This window comes from Bos mutus, chromosome 1 (genome assembly GCF_027580195.1).
Source record: "Bos mutus isolate GX-2022 chromosome 1, NWIPB_WYAK_1.1, whole genome shotgun sequence".
Classification (NCBI taxonomy): domain Eukaryota; kingdom Metazoa; phylum Chordata; class Mammalia; order Artiodactyla; family Bovidae; genus Bos; species Bos mutus.
Window position 1 is genome coordinate 117,815,861 of NC_091617.1, and position 18,717 is coordinate 117,834,577.

General features: G+C 41.7%; 1 protein-coding gene and 1 non-coding gene across 3 annotated transcripts in view; one reads left to right on the forward strand and one right to left on the reverse strand.

The window, feature by feature from the left end:
• Positions 1-9,415: 9,415 nt before the first annotated feature.
• Positions 9,416-18,717, forward strand: part of CP (ceruloplasmin) — a 60,011-nt gene continuing 50,709 nt past the window's right edge. For both annotated transcript variants that reach the window (XM_070374813.1, XM_005902439.2), the window contains exon 1: positions 9,416-9,802. In XM_070374813.1, coding sequence (XP_070230914.1) covers positions 9,657-9,802 — 146 coding nt within the window. In that variant the 5' untranslated portion in view covers positions 9,416-9,656. The remainder of the gene's footprint in view (positions 9,803-18,717) is intronic.
• On the reverse strand, positions 11,346-11,417 carry TRNAG-CCC (transfer RNA glycine (anticodon CCC)). Its single transcript has one exon. It is a non-coding gene; the product is annotated as a tRNA-Gly (tRNA).

Sequence of the window (18,717 nt, forward strand, 5' to 3'; positions counted from 1 at the left end):
TTAGAGTTTTGGCTTTCTCTCTTCCCCTGCCTATGACCCCTTAACCTGACAGAAGGTGATGAGTGAGACCTTGATCCACTAATGGGCAGCCAAAGGAGATGAAGTCATCAAGGACCTATCTGCCGATCATTCCCTAAGCAGTCCTGAATTGATCCATGGCAGAGAAGAGGTTAGGCCGTGCTCGCCCTGCACTGAGTCAGTCAGGGACTCACTATCAAAGTTCTGCATGTGACCCACTCACTGATGAAATTCCAGAGTCATGCAATTTCCTGTGAAAAAGACAACACTGTGGGGAGTCTGACTGGTCAAGGCCAGAATGACCTGCTATTTATATTCACTGTCTCCTGCTGTCACAGTGGTGGTTGCTTTGTTAATAATTCTGGAGACATAGGGTAGAGGTTAAGAGCCAGTTCTCACGAGTCAGCAAGAGACAAATTAGAGGACTTCCCTGTGGTCCAGTGGTTAAGAACTGCCTGCCAATGCAGGGGGCGTGGACATGGGTTCAATCTCTGGTTCAGGAAGATTCTACATGCCGAGGGGCAGCTAAGCCCACACACCACAACTATTGAAACTGTGGTAGAGCCCAAGAACCACAGCTACTGAGCCTGCACTCCCTAGAGCCTGTGTTCCCCAAGAGAAGCCCCATCAATGGGAAGCTGCACACTGCAACTAGAGGAGCCCCTGTTCCCTGCAACTAGAGAAAGCCAGTGCACAGCAACAAAGACCCAGCACAGCCAAAAATAATTAATTATTTTTTTAAAAAGAAACAAATTAGAGTATAAGCATGAAGATGGTTGGATGTCATCACCGACCCGATGGACATGAGTTTGAGCAAGCTCCGAGAGCTGGTGATGGACAGGGAAGCCTGGCGTGCTGCAGCCCATGGAGTCGCAAAGAGTTGGACACGAATGAGCCACTGAACTGAATGAATAGTGGAGGTAACAAAAAGACTGCGTCTTGCCAGCCAGATACAGCTGGAGCGATATTCTGTAGCCATTCAGAATTTTGATTGCTAAATGCAGAGAAGAACCACCCAGTCCAGAAGTCTTTCTGTTGACAAGAAAAAAAAATTGTGGAAAATAATGAAGAGTTGTGATATGTGGGGATTCCCTGGTGTTCAAGTGGTTAGGACCCTGGACTTTCACTGTTGAAGGCTTGGATTCAATCCCTGGTTGGGGAACTGAGATCCCACAAGCTGAGGCCTTCGCTCCCCCTACTGGCAAAAAAAACCCCAAATTTATATATAACTCTACTTGGGTTACTAAATGGTTAACTCGGGAATACAGTAATTAATTATAACAAGCTACAAAGTTATACCTTGGGGTTCTGAGGTAAAAATCTGACAGGGCCTTCCCTGGTAGTACAGTGGTTATTTAAGACTTGGCCTTCCAATACAGAGGTTGTGGGAAAACATAAAACAGAAACAATATTATAACAAATTCAATAAAGACATAAAAAAAAATCTAAAAAAAAAAAAACCTTCTGACATACACAGCTAAGAGAATGGCTGTTTGATCCAGTTTAGAGTTCTCTCTTCTCTTTTTCAAAAATGCCCTAGGTCAGCTAAATCTCTCCTGTTGGTTCCTCTGCCTTCTTGCATCATCCTAGTCTATGCAGAGTGCAGAAATTCTCAATTGCAACATTATTTAAAGTTCACCCTTGAGTACCAACTCTGGAATCACTGTAAGGAGGTTCTTTAGGGTTAACTGCCCACAACTGGCTACTTACTAGGGCCCAGTGACCTCGCCTCTTACTGAGACAGCCCTGAGGTTCACAGCCGTCTCCCCACTTCCTGAAAGCAGCTACTTGCGTTTTAACTGGAAGGTCAACTGTCTCAAAACAGGACAGAAATATGACTTCCTGACCCTTCCTGTATTACACCATAAAATGTTTACTTGCACTGGTCAAGGGTGTTACTGTTTAACTGTTTCATTTCACCACAGTTATGAGTGCTATGGGCTTCCCTGGGGGGCTCAGATGGTAAAGAATCTGCCTGCCATGCAGGAGACCTGGGTTTGATCCCTGGGTTGGGAAGATCCCCTGGAGAAGAGAATGGCTACCCACTCCAGTATTCTTGCCTGGAGAATCCCTTGGACAGAGGAGCATGTCGGGTTATAGTCCATGGATTCACAGAGTCAGACACGGCTGAGCGACTAACACTTGAGTTCTATCAGGATATATTCTGGAGCCTTCAGCTCAGTAACTATCTGAGCATGAGTAGAGGGGGAGGGTAGAAGTTTCTGGAAGAAGTGACTTCAGGACTTGTGCGGTGCTCTGAGCACCATCCTTCCATCCTACAAGGCTGAGTTTGAACATAGAGTAGAAAATGAGTAAGAAGAAAATGCCTGGAAACTCAGATGAAAGGGAACAAAATGGGCTCACCTAAACTGGAAGGTATTTTGAAACTAAAAAATGAGACAGGCAGCTCCAAATAATCAGTGAATCCCTCTGCTACAGGATAATTTACTCACTGAGTAGGATTAGGTGCACAATGACCCAGAAGCATTTATAGCTGCACTCCACATCACTGAGGGGCCATTGAGGCAATTTTATAGTTAACCTAGAATATGGAAGGGCTTCCTTGGTGGCTCACACAGTAAAGAATCTGCCTACAATTCAGGAGACCCAGGTTCAATCCTTGGGTTGGGAAAATCCCCTGGATAAGGGAATGGTTACCTCTCCAGTATTCTTGCCTGGGAAATCCATGGACAGAAGAGCCTGGTGGGCTACAGTCCATGGGGTCACAAAGAGTCAGACATGACTGAGTGGCTAAGCATGCACGCATGCATGCAACTGGTCTCATGGTTCACCAGGAATGTGTCAGAAAAGGTCTTCATCATTGGAGGCTAAAAGAGTACCGAGGCCACCTGGACCTAAGAGTCATTAAACAATATCTATTAGCTACAAAGCCCTTGATGATAGAGAAGTGATTTCCCATGTACTACAGTCCTGGGTAGGGTCAGTGGAAGGACAGGAGGAACTGTATGAGACCAAGATGGCATCAGTTATGTCAGCAGCCATACACTCCACCCTCAATATTGTGATGGGTCAACAATCTTATCATTATTCTTGTTGAGAGACCCTAGGGTCAGATACCAGAGGTGGCTTGTGCCCCAAACCCACAGTAACAATATGAGCAGCAGCAAGAACAAAAAATTCCTACTGATGATAAAAGAATACTAAGAACTATGCTTCCTCATTTAGCTAGAGAGAAGTAAGCCAACAATAAAAGCATCAGCAAAGGGAACTGACTGATGGCACATGTTTCAGTTCCTTGCTGGAACCAGATGCATGTTTGCATCTTTGAAAGTTTGCAACTTGAAGGTTCATATGTAGGAGACTTACTGTATTTTATAAAAAAAACAACCTCAGGCATCACTTCAGTCTTACCAGTACACATCATTCCCAGGAACTTTAGTGACTCTCCTGGTCCTTGCACCTTGTCAGCATTTGCCTCCCATCTCCTTGCTTTTAAATATCCCTGAGGTGATGCAGCAGCTTGAGAAGAGACAGCAAGTCTTCATGGGTTAATGTGATGTCATCAGTGTAATGACAGAGAGAGAAAGAGGGAGGGAGAGCCCATTTCTCCAAGTTCCAAGCCAAATCCCATGACATATAGTAGGGCTGTGCAGATAACCTTGGGCTAAGACAGTAGAAGTGCATTGCCTCCCTTCCCACATTAAGACTAACTGGTCCTGATACCCCTTATCTGAGAGAATACTGAAAAGGGCATTAGACTATGGGACTTCCCTGTAGCTCAAATGGTAAAGAATCTGCCTGCAATGTAGGAGACCAGGGCTCAGTCCCTGGGTTGGGAAGATCCTCTGGAGAATGACATGACAATCCACTCCAGTATTCTTAGAGAATCCATGGACAGAGAAGCCTGACGGGCTACAGTCTGTGGGGTCGCAAAGAGCTGGACACGACTGAGCAACTAACACACAATTGTAGACTCAGTGATTTGTCTTGAGAGAAAAGGAGATTTGTGTCCAAGAGTTCAGCTGTATTTGGAACTGCTGCATAAATACGGGGTGTTATTGTGTTTAATTCTCTACAGTCTATTGTCATGAGCCAGGTGCCATTTGTTTTTTTCCACTGGCAACATAGGCTTTGTGCAGTCTTATAACCCTTACCTTCTCTAATACTATGATGGTAGCCCATATTCCGTCCTGTCCTGCTGGTAGGCGATACTATTTTATTGTCACCACTCTCCTAGGGATGGACAACTCTACAGGGTCCCATTTAGTGTTATCCACCACTACACACTTGACAGCATGGATTCATAAGCAGAACTTGCTGGTGGTGATTGTGAAGTCCAGGTCTTATAGGACATCTATACCCAATAACATATCCAGGTATGGGTATTACGGATGTGAGAGTTGGACTATAAAGAAAGCTGAGCGCCAAAGAATTGATGCTTTTGAACTGTGGTGTTGGAGAGGACTCTTGAGAGTACCTTGGACTGCAAGGACATCAAACCAGCCGATCCTAAAGGAAATCAGCCCTGAATATTCATTGGAAGGACTGATGCTGAAGCTAAAGCTCCAATACTTTGGCCACTTGATGCAAAGAACTGACTCATTGGAAAAGACCCTGATGCTGGGAAAGATCGAAGGCATGAGGAGAAGGGGACGACAGAGGATGAGATGGTTGGATGGCATGACTGACTCAATGGACATAAGTTTGAACAAGCTCCAAGAGTTGGTGATGGACAGGGAAACTTGGCATGCTGCAGTCTGTGGGGTTGCAAAGAGTTGGACGTGACTGAGCAACTGAACTGAACTGAACTGAACTGAACTGATGAGTGAAATATAAACCAGAAAGGGATGGGGAGGCAATCTTCCAATTTGTAAATACAAGTTCATATGTTTCATCCATACCGTTCAGCCTCCATATCCATCAGTGGGTCATATTGCCCCTTGGAACTTGGATGGATTCCCATAAATCTGGGTGCACTGGGCACAGATATCTCTTAAGCCAGAGTGGTCTTCCTATTGGTGCAAGACTGATAAATAGTTCAACATGGGGCCTCCACAGTTATGTATCTGTGGCCCTATGGCCCACACCAAGGAGCAGCTTTTACCCCAGGCCTGATCCCCAGAACTGAGAGTATCAACCCCTATTCTTCATCTTCCCAAAGTGACAGAGTGCAGGCTTGTGCCTCTTCCTCTTGCTGTCAGTAGAATAAACGGTTTTTCTTTGAATAACACTTTCCATAAGGTTAAAAAGACCCCATAAGATTGTTTATATTCTTTTCAGGGGTCCTGATTAATACAAGGTCTTGCCATAACTGTTTGTAGGAAATTCTAGTCGAGCCCCCTTTAATTTCCTCACTTTTGTTGTTGTTTTTTCTCTCTCTTTGGCTTTATCTACCTGTTTATTTGAGCTTCCCTGGTGGCTCAACAGTAAAGAATCCACCTGCAATGCAGGAGATGGGGATTCAATCCCTGGGTTAAGAAGATCCCCTGGAGGAGGGCATGCAACCCACTCCAGTATTCTTGCCTGGAGAATCCCCTGGACAGAGGAGCCTGGTGGGCTGAGGTCCATGGCGTCACAAAGAGTTGAACATGACTGAAGCGACTAAGCATGGCACCTGTTCATTTCCCTTGTGCCAGATCTTTTCAGTCTCACTTAATTCAGCTGTCATAGCCACCATAGTCTGAATGGGTTGATGAACCATCCCAGTCAAAACTGAAACTAAGGTCCCTATCTCAGGTCAGCAACCAAGCTCCTGGAGTGGACTGCAGGATATTATCCTTCATACCTGCTACAAATAACTCCTCAACAGGTCTTGGAAATTAGGAGCATAGATAGCATGCTTCATTCCTGATTCCCTCACTGTTTCTTGTAAATCTTGCAAAGATGCCATCCTAAGGGTGGGTACAGTATGCCTCACTCATTTGGCTAAGCCAGACAAATGCTTGCATGTACCAATTCAATCAAGTTAGCTAGGCCACCTTGGCCACATACAAACATTGCCAGAGGCTGCACTATAACTGTGGTAATTTTAGACATCTTAGACATTTCTGACCCATTTAACATGATGCCATCTCCCCAAGTATCCCAAAATGGAGCCCCCAGGCTGCCACTCCTTCTCTACTATTTTGGTTAAACCTGACAGTTAATTCTATTAACTCAGGAGAGGAATATGCTGGTACTGCTGTTTTGGAGTTTGTGAGGGTCTCCTCTCAATTATCTCCTGGTTCCCTAGCGGCCTGTGTTTCAGCTTGTATCAGAGGCCGTGCTTCTTCTTCCTCCTCTATAATTATGTCCTCATCTTCTGACAAGTCTTTATCCCAAAGATCACACCTCTAGGTCCCAGTTCTGCTGTGAAATAAGAGTCCTCACCTTTGAGCCTACTGCCCTGCATTTTAGCTATCTTACCTGCCATCACTTCAGTATGCTCTTCCTGTTGTATTTTCTTTGATATGAAGTCAGAAGTGGTAAAACATGGGTTTCCCTGGTGGCTCAGTGGTAAAGAATCTGCCCACTGATGCAGGAGACACGGGTTTGATCCCTGGTCTGGGAAGAGCCCTTATGCCATGACGCAGCTAAGACGGGTGCCACAACTGTTGAGCCTGTGCTCTAGAGCCCAGGAGCTGCAACTACTGAGCCCATGCACTGTAACCAGTAAAGCCCACATGCCCTAGAGCCTGCACTCCACAACGAGAGGGTAGCCCCTGCTTGCCACAACGAGAGAGAGTCCACATGCAGCACCCTGAGACTCAGCACAGTCAAAAACAAATAGATCAATAAAATTATTTTTTAAAAAAAGAAGTGGCAGAACACGCCCTCTAGTCATCCCCCTCTAACACCAAAATCTCTTTCGTTTTCTCTAGTTTCCTGCTGAACTGTAATTCCTTTTCTGTGCTAATCCTTATAGGATATAACAAAGGCCATGCAATAGCTAAAATAGTTTGCTCACTTTCTTTTTTTATCCACTTTCCCTTTCCCACCATTGCAGTTAATATATCTAGGAAGCGCTTTGACATTTTCCAGGTGTCCTGAACTCACACAGTAGCCCGAAGGGTCCCATGAACGTAGCTAGGTCACCCCACACAGAAGAGATGGCCAGCCTGGGTTTACCCCACCGCACCTGGCTTTCCCCCAGCATGGCCCATTCCTGTCTCATTTTCAGTCTCCTGGCTGGCTCACCAATTGTTGGGGCATGGAGGGGACAAAAAGTGCCCATGAACTGAGAAGGTATCTTGACACCAGAAAATGAGGCAGGCAGCTCCACATAATCACTGGATTCATTTATTATAGGGTAACTTACTCAGAGGGTAGGATGGAGGACAAAGAGAGAGAGATCCAGAATTCACAGCTGCTTTCTGCACCACCCAGGGACTATTGGGACAATTCTACAGTTAACCTAGGGCATCAGGGTAAGTGCTTGGAGACAGAAGGTACAGTCCTAAGTCAAGAGTTATGAATGTGTAACTAGTCTCATGGACACTGGGAATACATCATGAAGGTCTTCATCACTGTTTGGAAGCTAATAGAGCATAGATGCCACCTGGACCTAATAATCATTAAACACCTATTAACTACAAAGCCTGTCATGACAGATATGTGATTTCCCACATAGTACAGTCCTGAATAGGGTCAGTGGATGGACAACAGGAACTGTACAGTTCCCAAAGGGCATAATTTACACCATCAGCCATACACTGGCTCATACAGGGGCTTCATGCCAATTAAAAAGCACCCTCTCTAGGAGAATGAACTGCTAAAAGAAGTTCCCTCTGTGTGGACCATTGGGAAAAAGGAGCATTTCTGGGCACCAAGTTTTAAAAAGAACAACAGAATCTTGCAAGACACAGGGTTTGGCCAGTGGAGTCTGGGCAAGATGTTAGCCCCATTCAGGTCCCCTCAGCAGGCATGAGGGCACAATTGCTTAAGGTGACTCTAGAAGGAGGTCTTGGGACATTCTGGGCACGGTGACTCAATTTTCTGTATCAGGACAATTAGTTAAGATTATTGCTAGAACATTATTGCTAGGTGAAAGGAACATCTCCACTCCGCGACCTAACGGGTCATTTTAAGTAATATGATCAACAGCCCTCTGAGACTGATTTAAAGACGAGGAAAATGAGGCTGGGGTCAAGTATATGTCTTGCCTGGGGTCATATGGTGTCATCAGATTTTTATCTTCATACTGCTATTTTCCTCGGCATTTATTAGCCTCATTCATTGCTGCTAATATGTACTAGATATTTCACCCTTCATTTGTATATCATTGGTCTCTCCCCAGTAGAATATAAGTTGACAAGCATAGGGATTCGTGTCTGTTTTATTCCCTGCTATACCCCCACAGTGCTTAGAACAGTGTCTGGCACACAGGGGGTTCATTCAGCAATACTTACTAAATGAATGCATTGTTTGAACATTGGGGTACTTCCTCCTGTACCAACTATTTCTAAAATCCCCATTCAGTAAATACTTATATAATGCATTGAAGTATTCTAGAGAAAAAGCTCCCATCATCATAAAATGTGCACTGTCATCAGGATTTTCTTCACCTAAAAAATAAAAAGTCTTTCACGCCAAAATTCATGTCCACATCAAAGAGAGAAATTCCAGGTTAATAAACTAGGTCTTGGGCTTCCCTGTTGGCTCAGGGGTAAAGAATCCACCTACCAATTCAGGAGGCATGGGCTCCATCTCTGGTCTGGGAAGATCCCACATACTGTGGAGCAACTAAGTCCATGTGCCATAACTACTGAGCCTAAGTTCTAGAGCCTGGGAGCCGCAACTACTGAAGCCCACCCACCCTAAAGCCTCTGCTCCACAAGGAGAAAAGCCACTGCAATGAGAGGCCCACGCACCGTAACTAGAGTAGCCCCTGCTCACTGCAACTAGAGAAAAGCCCATGCAGCAACGAAGACCAAGCACAGCCAAAAATATGCAAATAAATAAAATAAACGAGGGCTCTGTCCATTTACTAAGGGCAACTTTTGCCTTTAAAGACAGGTTTATTTGTTTCTGATTTTTTCAATAACTAAAACAGTGTCTTCAACTCCCATTATCCTCTGCTAATTATTTTTACATAGTGATACACAATAATCTGATTAACTCTCTATGTAGATGTGTTTGGAGCTTACAAAATAAGTAAAAGTTTCCAAATAAATTGTTATTTAGGGGTACTTAAATTTGGCATGCTAAATATCATGTTTTGTGTCTTGAATATGTAACTAGGTTATTGTTAGACTTTTCCAAAGTAAAGAGCTGCTTATTTTGATTCATTTTGCATAATTTTCATCCCGATGTATTAAAAGTTCACTGTGTGCAGGGCATTTTATTGTAGCATATTGTTGGAAGAACAAAGGGAACATTAAGACATGATCTCTGCCTTCCTGGAATTTACACAATGAATTGTAGAAACACAGACTTATGCACACTCCAGCGCCTCCAACAATAACTGTTGACTTTTTATTTGTAATTAGAGAACCCAGGCAGTGGAAAACTAGGTTTTTCCTGGGTTTACGAGAACTGAACCAAAGTGGAAAATGTTATTTGCTTTAACGAAATAATTCCATCTTATGCAACATAACATTCTGTCAATCAAGCAAATAAAGAAAGAAAGCCTTATTTATAAAGTTGCCTGCTTCTGATTTCATTCCATTGCTTCTTGGGCTCCAAGAGGGGAAAAAAAAATGAAGATTTTCTTGCTCTGTATTTTTCTAATTTTATGTGGTACCTCAGCCTGGGCGAAAGATAAGCATTATTACATTGGAATTATTGAAACAGCTTGGAACTATGCCTCTGACCACGGGGAAAAGAAACTTATTTCGGTTGACACGTAAGTCATTGCTTTTTCTTCTTTATAGACCAAACCTAAATTATCAATTAAAAAATAAAGCCAATAAGATGAAATATTTCTTTAATTTGTTATATACAAAAACTGGAAAATATGGACTTGAAACTCTGGACACTAATAAATCTCTAATTCCTGGGATTTTGTTTGTTTTTTGGGATGCTGCCTTATTCCTTCCCACTTGGTCCTGAGGAACTGTGTGGGTTTCTTTTAACCCCTTCTGGTCGTTACATCTCCCATCATGGTTCAGTCTTTTTGTCTGTTTATGCAGAAGTTCTTTCATCCAAAGAATGACTGCATAAAAATTTCTGTTTACTATTCCATTTCTGATTATTAGAGGTAAAAATTAAAGGCTTTTTTAATCCTTCAAAAAATATTTATTTTATATATCAAATACAATCTTAATATGACTCCACCTAATACTTGTTGGATGACTCTGGACAGATAATTACATTCATCTTTCTCAGACTCAGCATCCTAATCTGTTGACAAAGACAATAAGAATACTTCATAGGGCTGTTTAACGAGTGGTGCCTGGAAAGCTCTTCTTACAGTGCTCGGCACATCATTCATGTGCAAAAAAGCTCTATGTAACTTACAGGTTTTCTTTACGGTTTTCTTTCTTAAAGGTTTTCTTTGTTTCAGTTGAAAAGCCCCTTATTTCAAGCAAAGTTCATCACACAAAAAAACAGGTTCTCCTTGAAGATTTTTGTAATGGAAGATGATCTATATGAAGGTCATCACTTTTAATAATGTTAATTAAACATTTAACACCAAATTAAAATTTGTTACTCAAACCCATATTCATTATATTTAAAGATGTATTTTCGGAGAAGGCAATGGCACCCCACTCCAGTACTCTTGCCTGGAAAATCCCATCGACGGAGGAGCCTGGTGGGCTGCAGTCCATGGGGTCGCTAAGAGTCGGACACGACTGAGCGACTTCACTTTCACTTTTCACTTTCATGCATTGGAGAAGGAAATGGCAACCCACTCCAGTGTTCTTGCCTGGAGAATCCCAGGGACGGCGGGGCCTGGTGGGCTGCCGTCTATGGGGTCGCACAGAGTCGAACACGACTGAAGCGACTTAGCAGCAGCAGCAGCAGCAAAGATGTATTTTAATGGTGAAAGTGTATTTTAATGGTGATAAATGTGTTTTAATACTGATACTTAAAAATGCAAGTTAATGGTGACAAATGAACCCAATGACCATTTGCTGCTAACACTGTATCTTTAAAAAATAGCTTAAAAGGTATGCCAAATTTCATAATGTTGACTCTGTTGATGGGTATACATTATTCTCATTAATTTTATGTATGTTTAAAGTTTTTCAAAGTAAAAAAAATAAATAAATGCATAGATGATAATACCTAATTGCTAAGTTATTAATTTAGTAATAATCAGTGAGGAATGTTTCTGACCTAAGAATAACTGTTTGTAAATAAAACTAGTATATTTTGCAATTATGTTTTTAAAATATTCACTTATTTGACTTTGCTGGGTCTTAGTTGCAGCATGTGGGATCTAGTTCCCTAACCAGGGATCGAACCTGGGACCCTGCATTGGGATCACAGAGTCTTAACCACTGGACCACTAGGGAGGTCCCTGCAATTATTTTTATAAGCTTGGTTTTGAGCTAGTGTTCTCTTCTTTTGGAGATGGCATATTCTTAGGCTTCACAAGAACCATTATTTTGTATGACTTCAGCATTTTCCCTAACTAAACAATTATACACGTTTTTTAATAGGAAATCTAGATACATTTTTTGAAAAGGTCAGATACATTAGGAAAAAAAATACTGTCATACAGTCCTACTCCATGCCCTCACCCATCCTGCTGCCATTATTCATGGTCAAAAATCCAATCAGTTTGATTGCACATCAACCAAGTGCTAGACATTGCCCTGACCATACTTTAACAAAGTCTCTAATTCTAGACATTTAGAAAAGAAAAGGGCTTCGGTAAGAATTTTTTTGCAGGGAGGGAAGAGAATTTTTTAATTTTTAAACAGCCTAGCGTCCTGCGTATGCCGGGGAGGTTATACAACATTGGCTCGATCATCTCCTGCTTCAACAACAGCCTACAGTTGTGCAAACTATAGCTGACACTGCTCACTCTGTCTGTGATATTTTTTAATATATCTGAACAGCAAATATTAACTAGACCTTCAGCAATTTTGCCAATACTATGCTAATGTTTGCATCAGATTTGCAGAATGTCCAGCTGCTAATACATTCAGCCTTCTATAACAAAATACACCAGACAGGATAGCTTAGCAACAACAGAAATCCCTTTCTCACAGCTCAAGAGGCCAGGAAGTTCAAGGTGCCAACATGGTCATGTTCTAGTAAGATCTCTCTTCTGGGTTCATAGCCTTTTCACTGTGTCCTCACTTGGTGGAAGGGACTAAGAATGTCTTCGGAGCCTCTTACTCCATTTATGAGAGCCCCACCCTCATGACCTAACCACGTCCAAAGACCTCATCTCCTAATACCATCACATTAGGGATTAGGATTTCAACATATAGTGGGGGATAGGACATAAATATGCCAAAGGATGATGTGATATAACCAGATACAATTATTGACACTCATTGTGTGAAGGCTAAAAAGGAGTGCAGATATATAGGCTGAGAAACAGGTTGAAAGAGGTCAAGATGGTTGTTAGGCAGAGAATTAGGTTTAAGCTGCTGTTGACCTTGAAGATGAGGAACAAGGAAGAGGAAAGTATGTATTGAGATGGCAGAAACTCCATCTGCTAAACTCACTGGTGATCACTAGTACCTAGAATTTGGAAACACTAAAATATTTTTTAATTAATGAAAATGAATGTATAAAAGGTGTGTAGGAAGCTAGACAAAATTATAGGCTGTGTTGTCAAAATTTCCCCTTGCTTCTAATGTAGAGAGATATACACCATAGAATAAATCAGAAGATAGAATGAAATAAGAAAAGTCAGTTTATGGAGTTATACATCAGTTAGTGGAACAGGAAACATTGGCAGATAGAAAGGAAAAAATGTGTGGATTCTTTTAATTAGGAAAATAAGAGTTCACTTCTTTTTATTCTATCAGAAGTATTTCTTTCTAGTGGGGTAAGTTCAGTTTGGTTGCTCAGTCGTATCCGACTCTTTGCAACCCTATGGACTGCAGCATGCTAGGTTTCCCTATACATCACCAACTCCCGGAGTTTACTCAAACTCATGTTCATCAAGTCCGTGATGCCATCCAACCAACTCGTCCTCTGTCATCCCCTTTTCCTCCTGCCTTCAATCTTTCCTAGCATCAGAGTCTTTTCAAATGAGTCAGCTCTTCGCATCAGGTGGACAAAGGATTGGAGTTTCAGCTTCAGCATCTGTCCTTCCAATGACTATTCAGGACTGATTCCCTTTAGGATAGACTGGCTGGATCTCCTTGCAATCCAAGGGACTCTCAAGAGTCTTCTCCAACACCACAGTTCAAAAGCATCAATTCTTTGGCACTCAGCTTTCTTTATAGTCCAACTCTCACATCCATACATAACTACTGGAAAAACCATAGCTTTGACTAGGTGGACCTTTGTTGGCAAAGTAATGTCTTTGCTTTTTAATATGCTATCTAGGTTGGTCATAGCTTTTCTATGGGGTAAGGTAGAAAGTAATTTCCTTATATTTATCAGTGCCTCATCTATCACTTTAACACATCAATAAACTGTTAAAGATCTGTGAAATATACCTTCTGTTCCTAAGTTGAAGTGAAAATTAGAGTATTAATCGCTTTAGTAGTGCCCGACTCTTTGTGACCCCATGGACTATTATGGCCTGCCAGCCTCCTCTGTCCATGGAATAAGTTATTTGTATTTAAGGGCTTCTCTGGTGGCTAAGACAGTAAAGAATCCACCTGCAATGAGAGAGACCTGGGTTTGATTTCTGGGTTGGGGCATGGCAACCCACTCCAATATTCTTGCATGGAGAATCCCCATGGACAGAGGAGCCTGGCAGGCTATGGTCCATGGGGTCACAAAGAGCCAGACACGACTAAACAACTAAGCACAAGAATAAAAAGGGCTTCCCTGGTGGCTCAGTTTGTGAGGAATCTGCTTGCAATGCAAGAGACTGTCTGCAGTGCAGGAGACCCAGGTTTGATTCCTGGGTCAGAAAGATCCCTGAAGAAGGAAATGGCAACCCACTCCAGTATTCTTGCCTGGGAAATCTCATGGACAGAGAAGCCTGGCAGGCTACAATCCATGGGGTCGCAAGAGTGAGACACAGCTTAGTGACTAAACTACCACCACTACCAAGAATAAAAGACATACATATAAAAACAATTAGCAGACGCAATACTGTGATCTGGGCCCATGGTAGACACTAATTAAATGTTTATTGAAAAAATAAATAGATAAATGTTTATTGATTTTGTTAGCTACATAGTAGCAATAAGTAAAACGGTCCAGTTTTATTCAGATTACTTCTTTCTCCTGGTGACCTTAGGAAGCTAGAAGTAAGTGAAAACTTCCTTAAACAGAAGAACTATCACAAAACCCTTTTACACTAACTTCATAGGCTCTTATTCAGGCTTGGTGATTTTAAATACAGTTCTTGCAAACATTGTTAAACCTAGTTTTCCAGCCCATTGTAGGTTTGAAAAATAAATCAGAAATACTGCAGTGAAGTAGTATACATAAGCAGACTCATTGACCAAGAAAAAAATGAAAGCCCAAATTTTGACCAAATAGAGAACAAGATAACAACATTGCACTCTATGATATAATCATAAGTATTATAATAGTGAGTGATCAGGGTACCATAACCATTCAGTAAATGTTTATATTTACTATTATCATCATAACAGAAGTTGAATTTTTCCCAGTACATGATGTTTAAAAAAACAAGGATGCAAAGAAAACATTTTAAAGAAAAAAAACTTGCGCAAAGGCATTCATTTTACCCTTTCCAAAACGGTCTTAAATTTTTAAATGATTCTTAAAGAGGTAAAATTATGAGCTAAAGTTATCTGGAAGTCATTTATGATGCCTTATACTCCGAGGCTGCCAAATAAAAAATAGTAAGCAAAATCTGGTGTGGTATAAACATTTCACATAAGACCGTCCACGTGCAGAAGCTAATGAAGTAACTATACCATTTCACACTTTTTGAGCTCTACAATTTATTATCACAGTTGCTATTTTTCCCCAAGAACATATCCAAAAGAGGGCTAACACCTAGATAGAATTTTCATGCTGTGCTAGTGAAGCCAGGCTAGTTAGAACCTATAGCTCACTCAAGTGTGCGCTGTATAAACCCAGGTTGAGTCTTTGCCTACCAAAGTAGTCTTTGCCTACTTTTGGACTTTTCTTTGTGATTCCTGTGTGTAGTAGGCAGAGTTTTTTTAATTGCCCCCAAAGACATCCTAAACCTAAAATTCTAGAACCAGTGAATCTGATGATCTATCACTCCCATGGTTTATGTTATATTCAAGGATACAGTTGACTTTAGGGACATGATCTGGGTGGGCCTAGTCTAAAGCAGAGAATTCTCTAGCAGAAGAGGAGGAAGTCAGAGAGATTTCAAAGAGGTTTGAGGGGGATTCAACAAACTGTTGCTGACTTGGAGATGGAAGAAATCACTTTGGAAGGAATACAAGTAGCCTTAAAGAACTGGGAGAAGTCTTCAGCTGTGAGCTAGCAAAGAAGCAGGAATTTCAGTCCTATAACCATAATGAACTGAATTCTGCCAATAACCTGAGTGAGCTTGGCAGTGGACTTCTCCACAGAGCCTCCAGACAAGTACTCGGACAAGCCAACACCTTGATGTCAGCTGTGATAACCCGAGGAGAGAATCCAGTGATGCCATGCCAGACTGCTGAGCCATGGAACCGTGAAATTAATAAATAGGTGCTGTTTAAAGCTGCTTTGTGATCATTTGTTATGCAGCAATAGAAAACTAATATACTGTGTCTCAATTAGTAAAGCCAAGAATCCAGAGACTTTTCACATACATTACCCACACTTTAGTAATCATGTCTAAACATAAACCAAGACCTCCTTGAGTGCATTCTGAATTTATGGGAGGGAATAGCATTATTACTGTTTTACTAAGGCAGTGTAAAAATTGTTTTAATTACCCTAACATTAAAAACTCACTTCTGGGTCTGAGCTTACCAGAAATTAGAGGAATTGCTATAGGATTATAGGGCTTCCCTGCTGGCTCAGATGGTAAAGAATTTGCCTGCAATGCAGGAGACCCAAGTTCGGTCCCCTGGAGAAGGAAATGGCTACCCATTCCAGTATTCTTTTCCTGGGAAATCCCATGGTCAGAGGAGCCTGGAAGGCTATAGTCCACGGGGTCACAAAGAGTCAGACATGAATGAGCGACTAACACTTTCACTTTCACTATAGAATTATAAGAACTGGGGAAGCTAAAAAAGTAGAATGTGATTACTGAGAGGGAGACATATCTATTGAAATGAAGTAAAACAACATATCACAATTTCCAACAGAAAGAACAACAATTAATGTGAATCATTTGTTCCGGTCAAAGAACAACCATAATAGATCCCTTTGACTGGATGTCTGACTGGCAAACTTCCTGCAAGCTTCCAGTAACTGACCCTTTGTCCCCAAAGCTGTGCTCTTGATGTTAAATAGACAGTCCCTAATGACCCTTTGATGTGTCTTTGGAGACACAGCATAAACAAACAGACCTCCCCCAAGTTATCGCATTATGTGAAATATTTACCAATTTGCTTAAGACTTAATTTTGTTTCAGAAAAAAAGACAAGATGGGAAACACATTTTGCACATTGCTATGTGTATACAAGAAATCCAAATGTTAAAATTTCTGAATAGGTTATAAATTCAGATCAGTTATTTTTATAGTATTTTTCACCACCTCCCCCCACCTCCAAAAAAATCTTTGTATACACAAAAAGAATCCCAAAGCTTAGGCAATACTCCCCTTATTTCAGGAAATAATGAATACAGGAGAATTTCAGTGCAATGAAAGCATTTTGAGAAAGTCCACTGCAGTTTATTGAAATGAAATGTGACATATTCCTTAATTAGATTCAGAGGCACATTCAGGAAATATAAATACACATTGTATCTAAAGGAAGCCTCAAGAATTTGAGGGCTATTTTTAAACTTTGGCTTTATTTAAAATGTGGATCAGGCTTCCCTGGTGGCTCAGTGGTAAAGAATCCACCTGCCAATCCTGGAGATGAACGTTCAATCCCTGGGTCAGGAAGATCCCTTTAAGAAGGAAATGGCAACCCACTCCAGTATTCTTGCCTGGAGAACCCCATGGACAGAGAAGCCTGGCAGGCTACAGTCTGTGGGATCGCAGAAGAGTCGGACATGACTTAGTAAATAAAACAGCAAGATGGGAATCAACAGTGCATGGTGAAACACAGATTAGAATCTATATTTAAATATCATTGAAGGTGAATCTCTTAGATTCATAGACACGGGTGAAAACTTTCCGCTAGGCTTAGACAGGTCTGTGTGAGACTGAGTGGCCCAGGTTCTGATGTGACCCGAGAGGAATTCCATCTTTGAGCTATAAGCTTTCCAGCTGCCATTGTGTGCTTGACTGAACTGCCCTCTTCCTGACCTCCTCTCAGCAAAGTGGACTGGATGAATCTGTCTTTAATCTCAGTGGCCTTCAGGGCTTTGGAATTTTGCTGCTGTTACAACATCTATTCATTAAGATTACTCCTGTCTGTACTAATGTGGCAGTTTAGGGGGAAGAAGTCACACCCCTTCTCATTGTTTTTTCATGTATTTTAATGTGCTTAAAGTCTCTCAGAGCTTTTCTCAATATATTTTTTTTTTTTTGGTTTGTTTTAACAAAATGGAAATTGCAACAATTAGAAAATGAAAACAAATATGACGAATAATGGCTTAATCATGGATTTGCTGTATTGGTTATAAAAGATGTAACTTTATTTTTCTAACTTCCAATTTGGCCCTTCTCCCACCACGATAGGGGAAAGAGACTCCCATCTCACTCATTTTTTCAGTGAACAAGTTGAGAATCCCAGGGCTTAAACAATTCAGCATGACAACTATAAGGTGCTCATTGTAAAAGCTCTCTGGTCAATCCAGAGCACGGGGCTCTGCTATTTTCAACATCTGTTCCTGCTGCCCAAATGCAGCTCAGAGACCCTTCTTACTGGTCCCCTCACTCAAGCTCAATTTGGTACCTCCATGCCACCATGCCAGGAGAGATTTGGCCACGACCGGAACCAGTCACCTTTCTGTCTCAAGGCATCCAGGAATCCCTCTGTCCCTGGGATTGGGCCGCTTTCTCCCCCTGCATCTGGAGCCTCCCCTACTCGGGTTGCCCATGAGCACAGAGAGGCATCAGAACACATGGGGGTTATTTGTTAGTAAATGCAGATGCCTAAACTCCACCCCAGCAGCACAGAAGCAGAATCAATGGGGCTGGAGCCTAGGAACTTGCATTTATCAAGGTCCTCAGTAGATTCCTATACATGTGAAAATTAAGAAACATTGGGCCAGAGCCTTAGATTTAAAAAATAAAAACAGGCCTTTAAACTCTGCAACAGACAAAGATCAGCATTCCCACACAAGCTCTGCTCTCATCTGGAAAAAAAAATAAAAAGGAAAAATATTCTTCACTCTTTCTGATGAGCTTACCACTGAGAAAACAAGCCTAAATTTATTCCTTAGTCAGGTTATACAGCCTCACAAGGGTTGAGTGGAAAATAGTAAGGCACCAAAAGTCACTGAGATCAAAGCAGGCAACACACACACACACACACACACACACAAACCATAGATCATTAGCCAGAATGTTAGCATTTTTTATTCTAGTGGAGGAGACCTCAAGTGTGGAAGGGCTGCCAAAGCCCAGGTTTTAAGTGGGTTCTCCTGAACGACTAGAAGCCACTGCCCACAGGT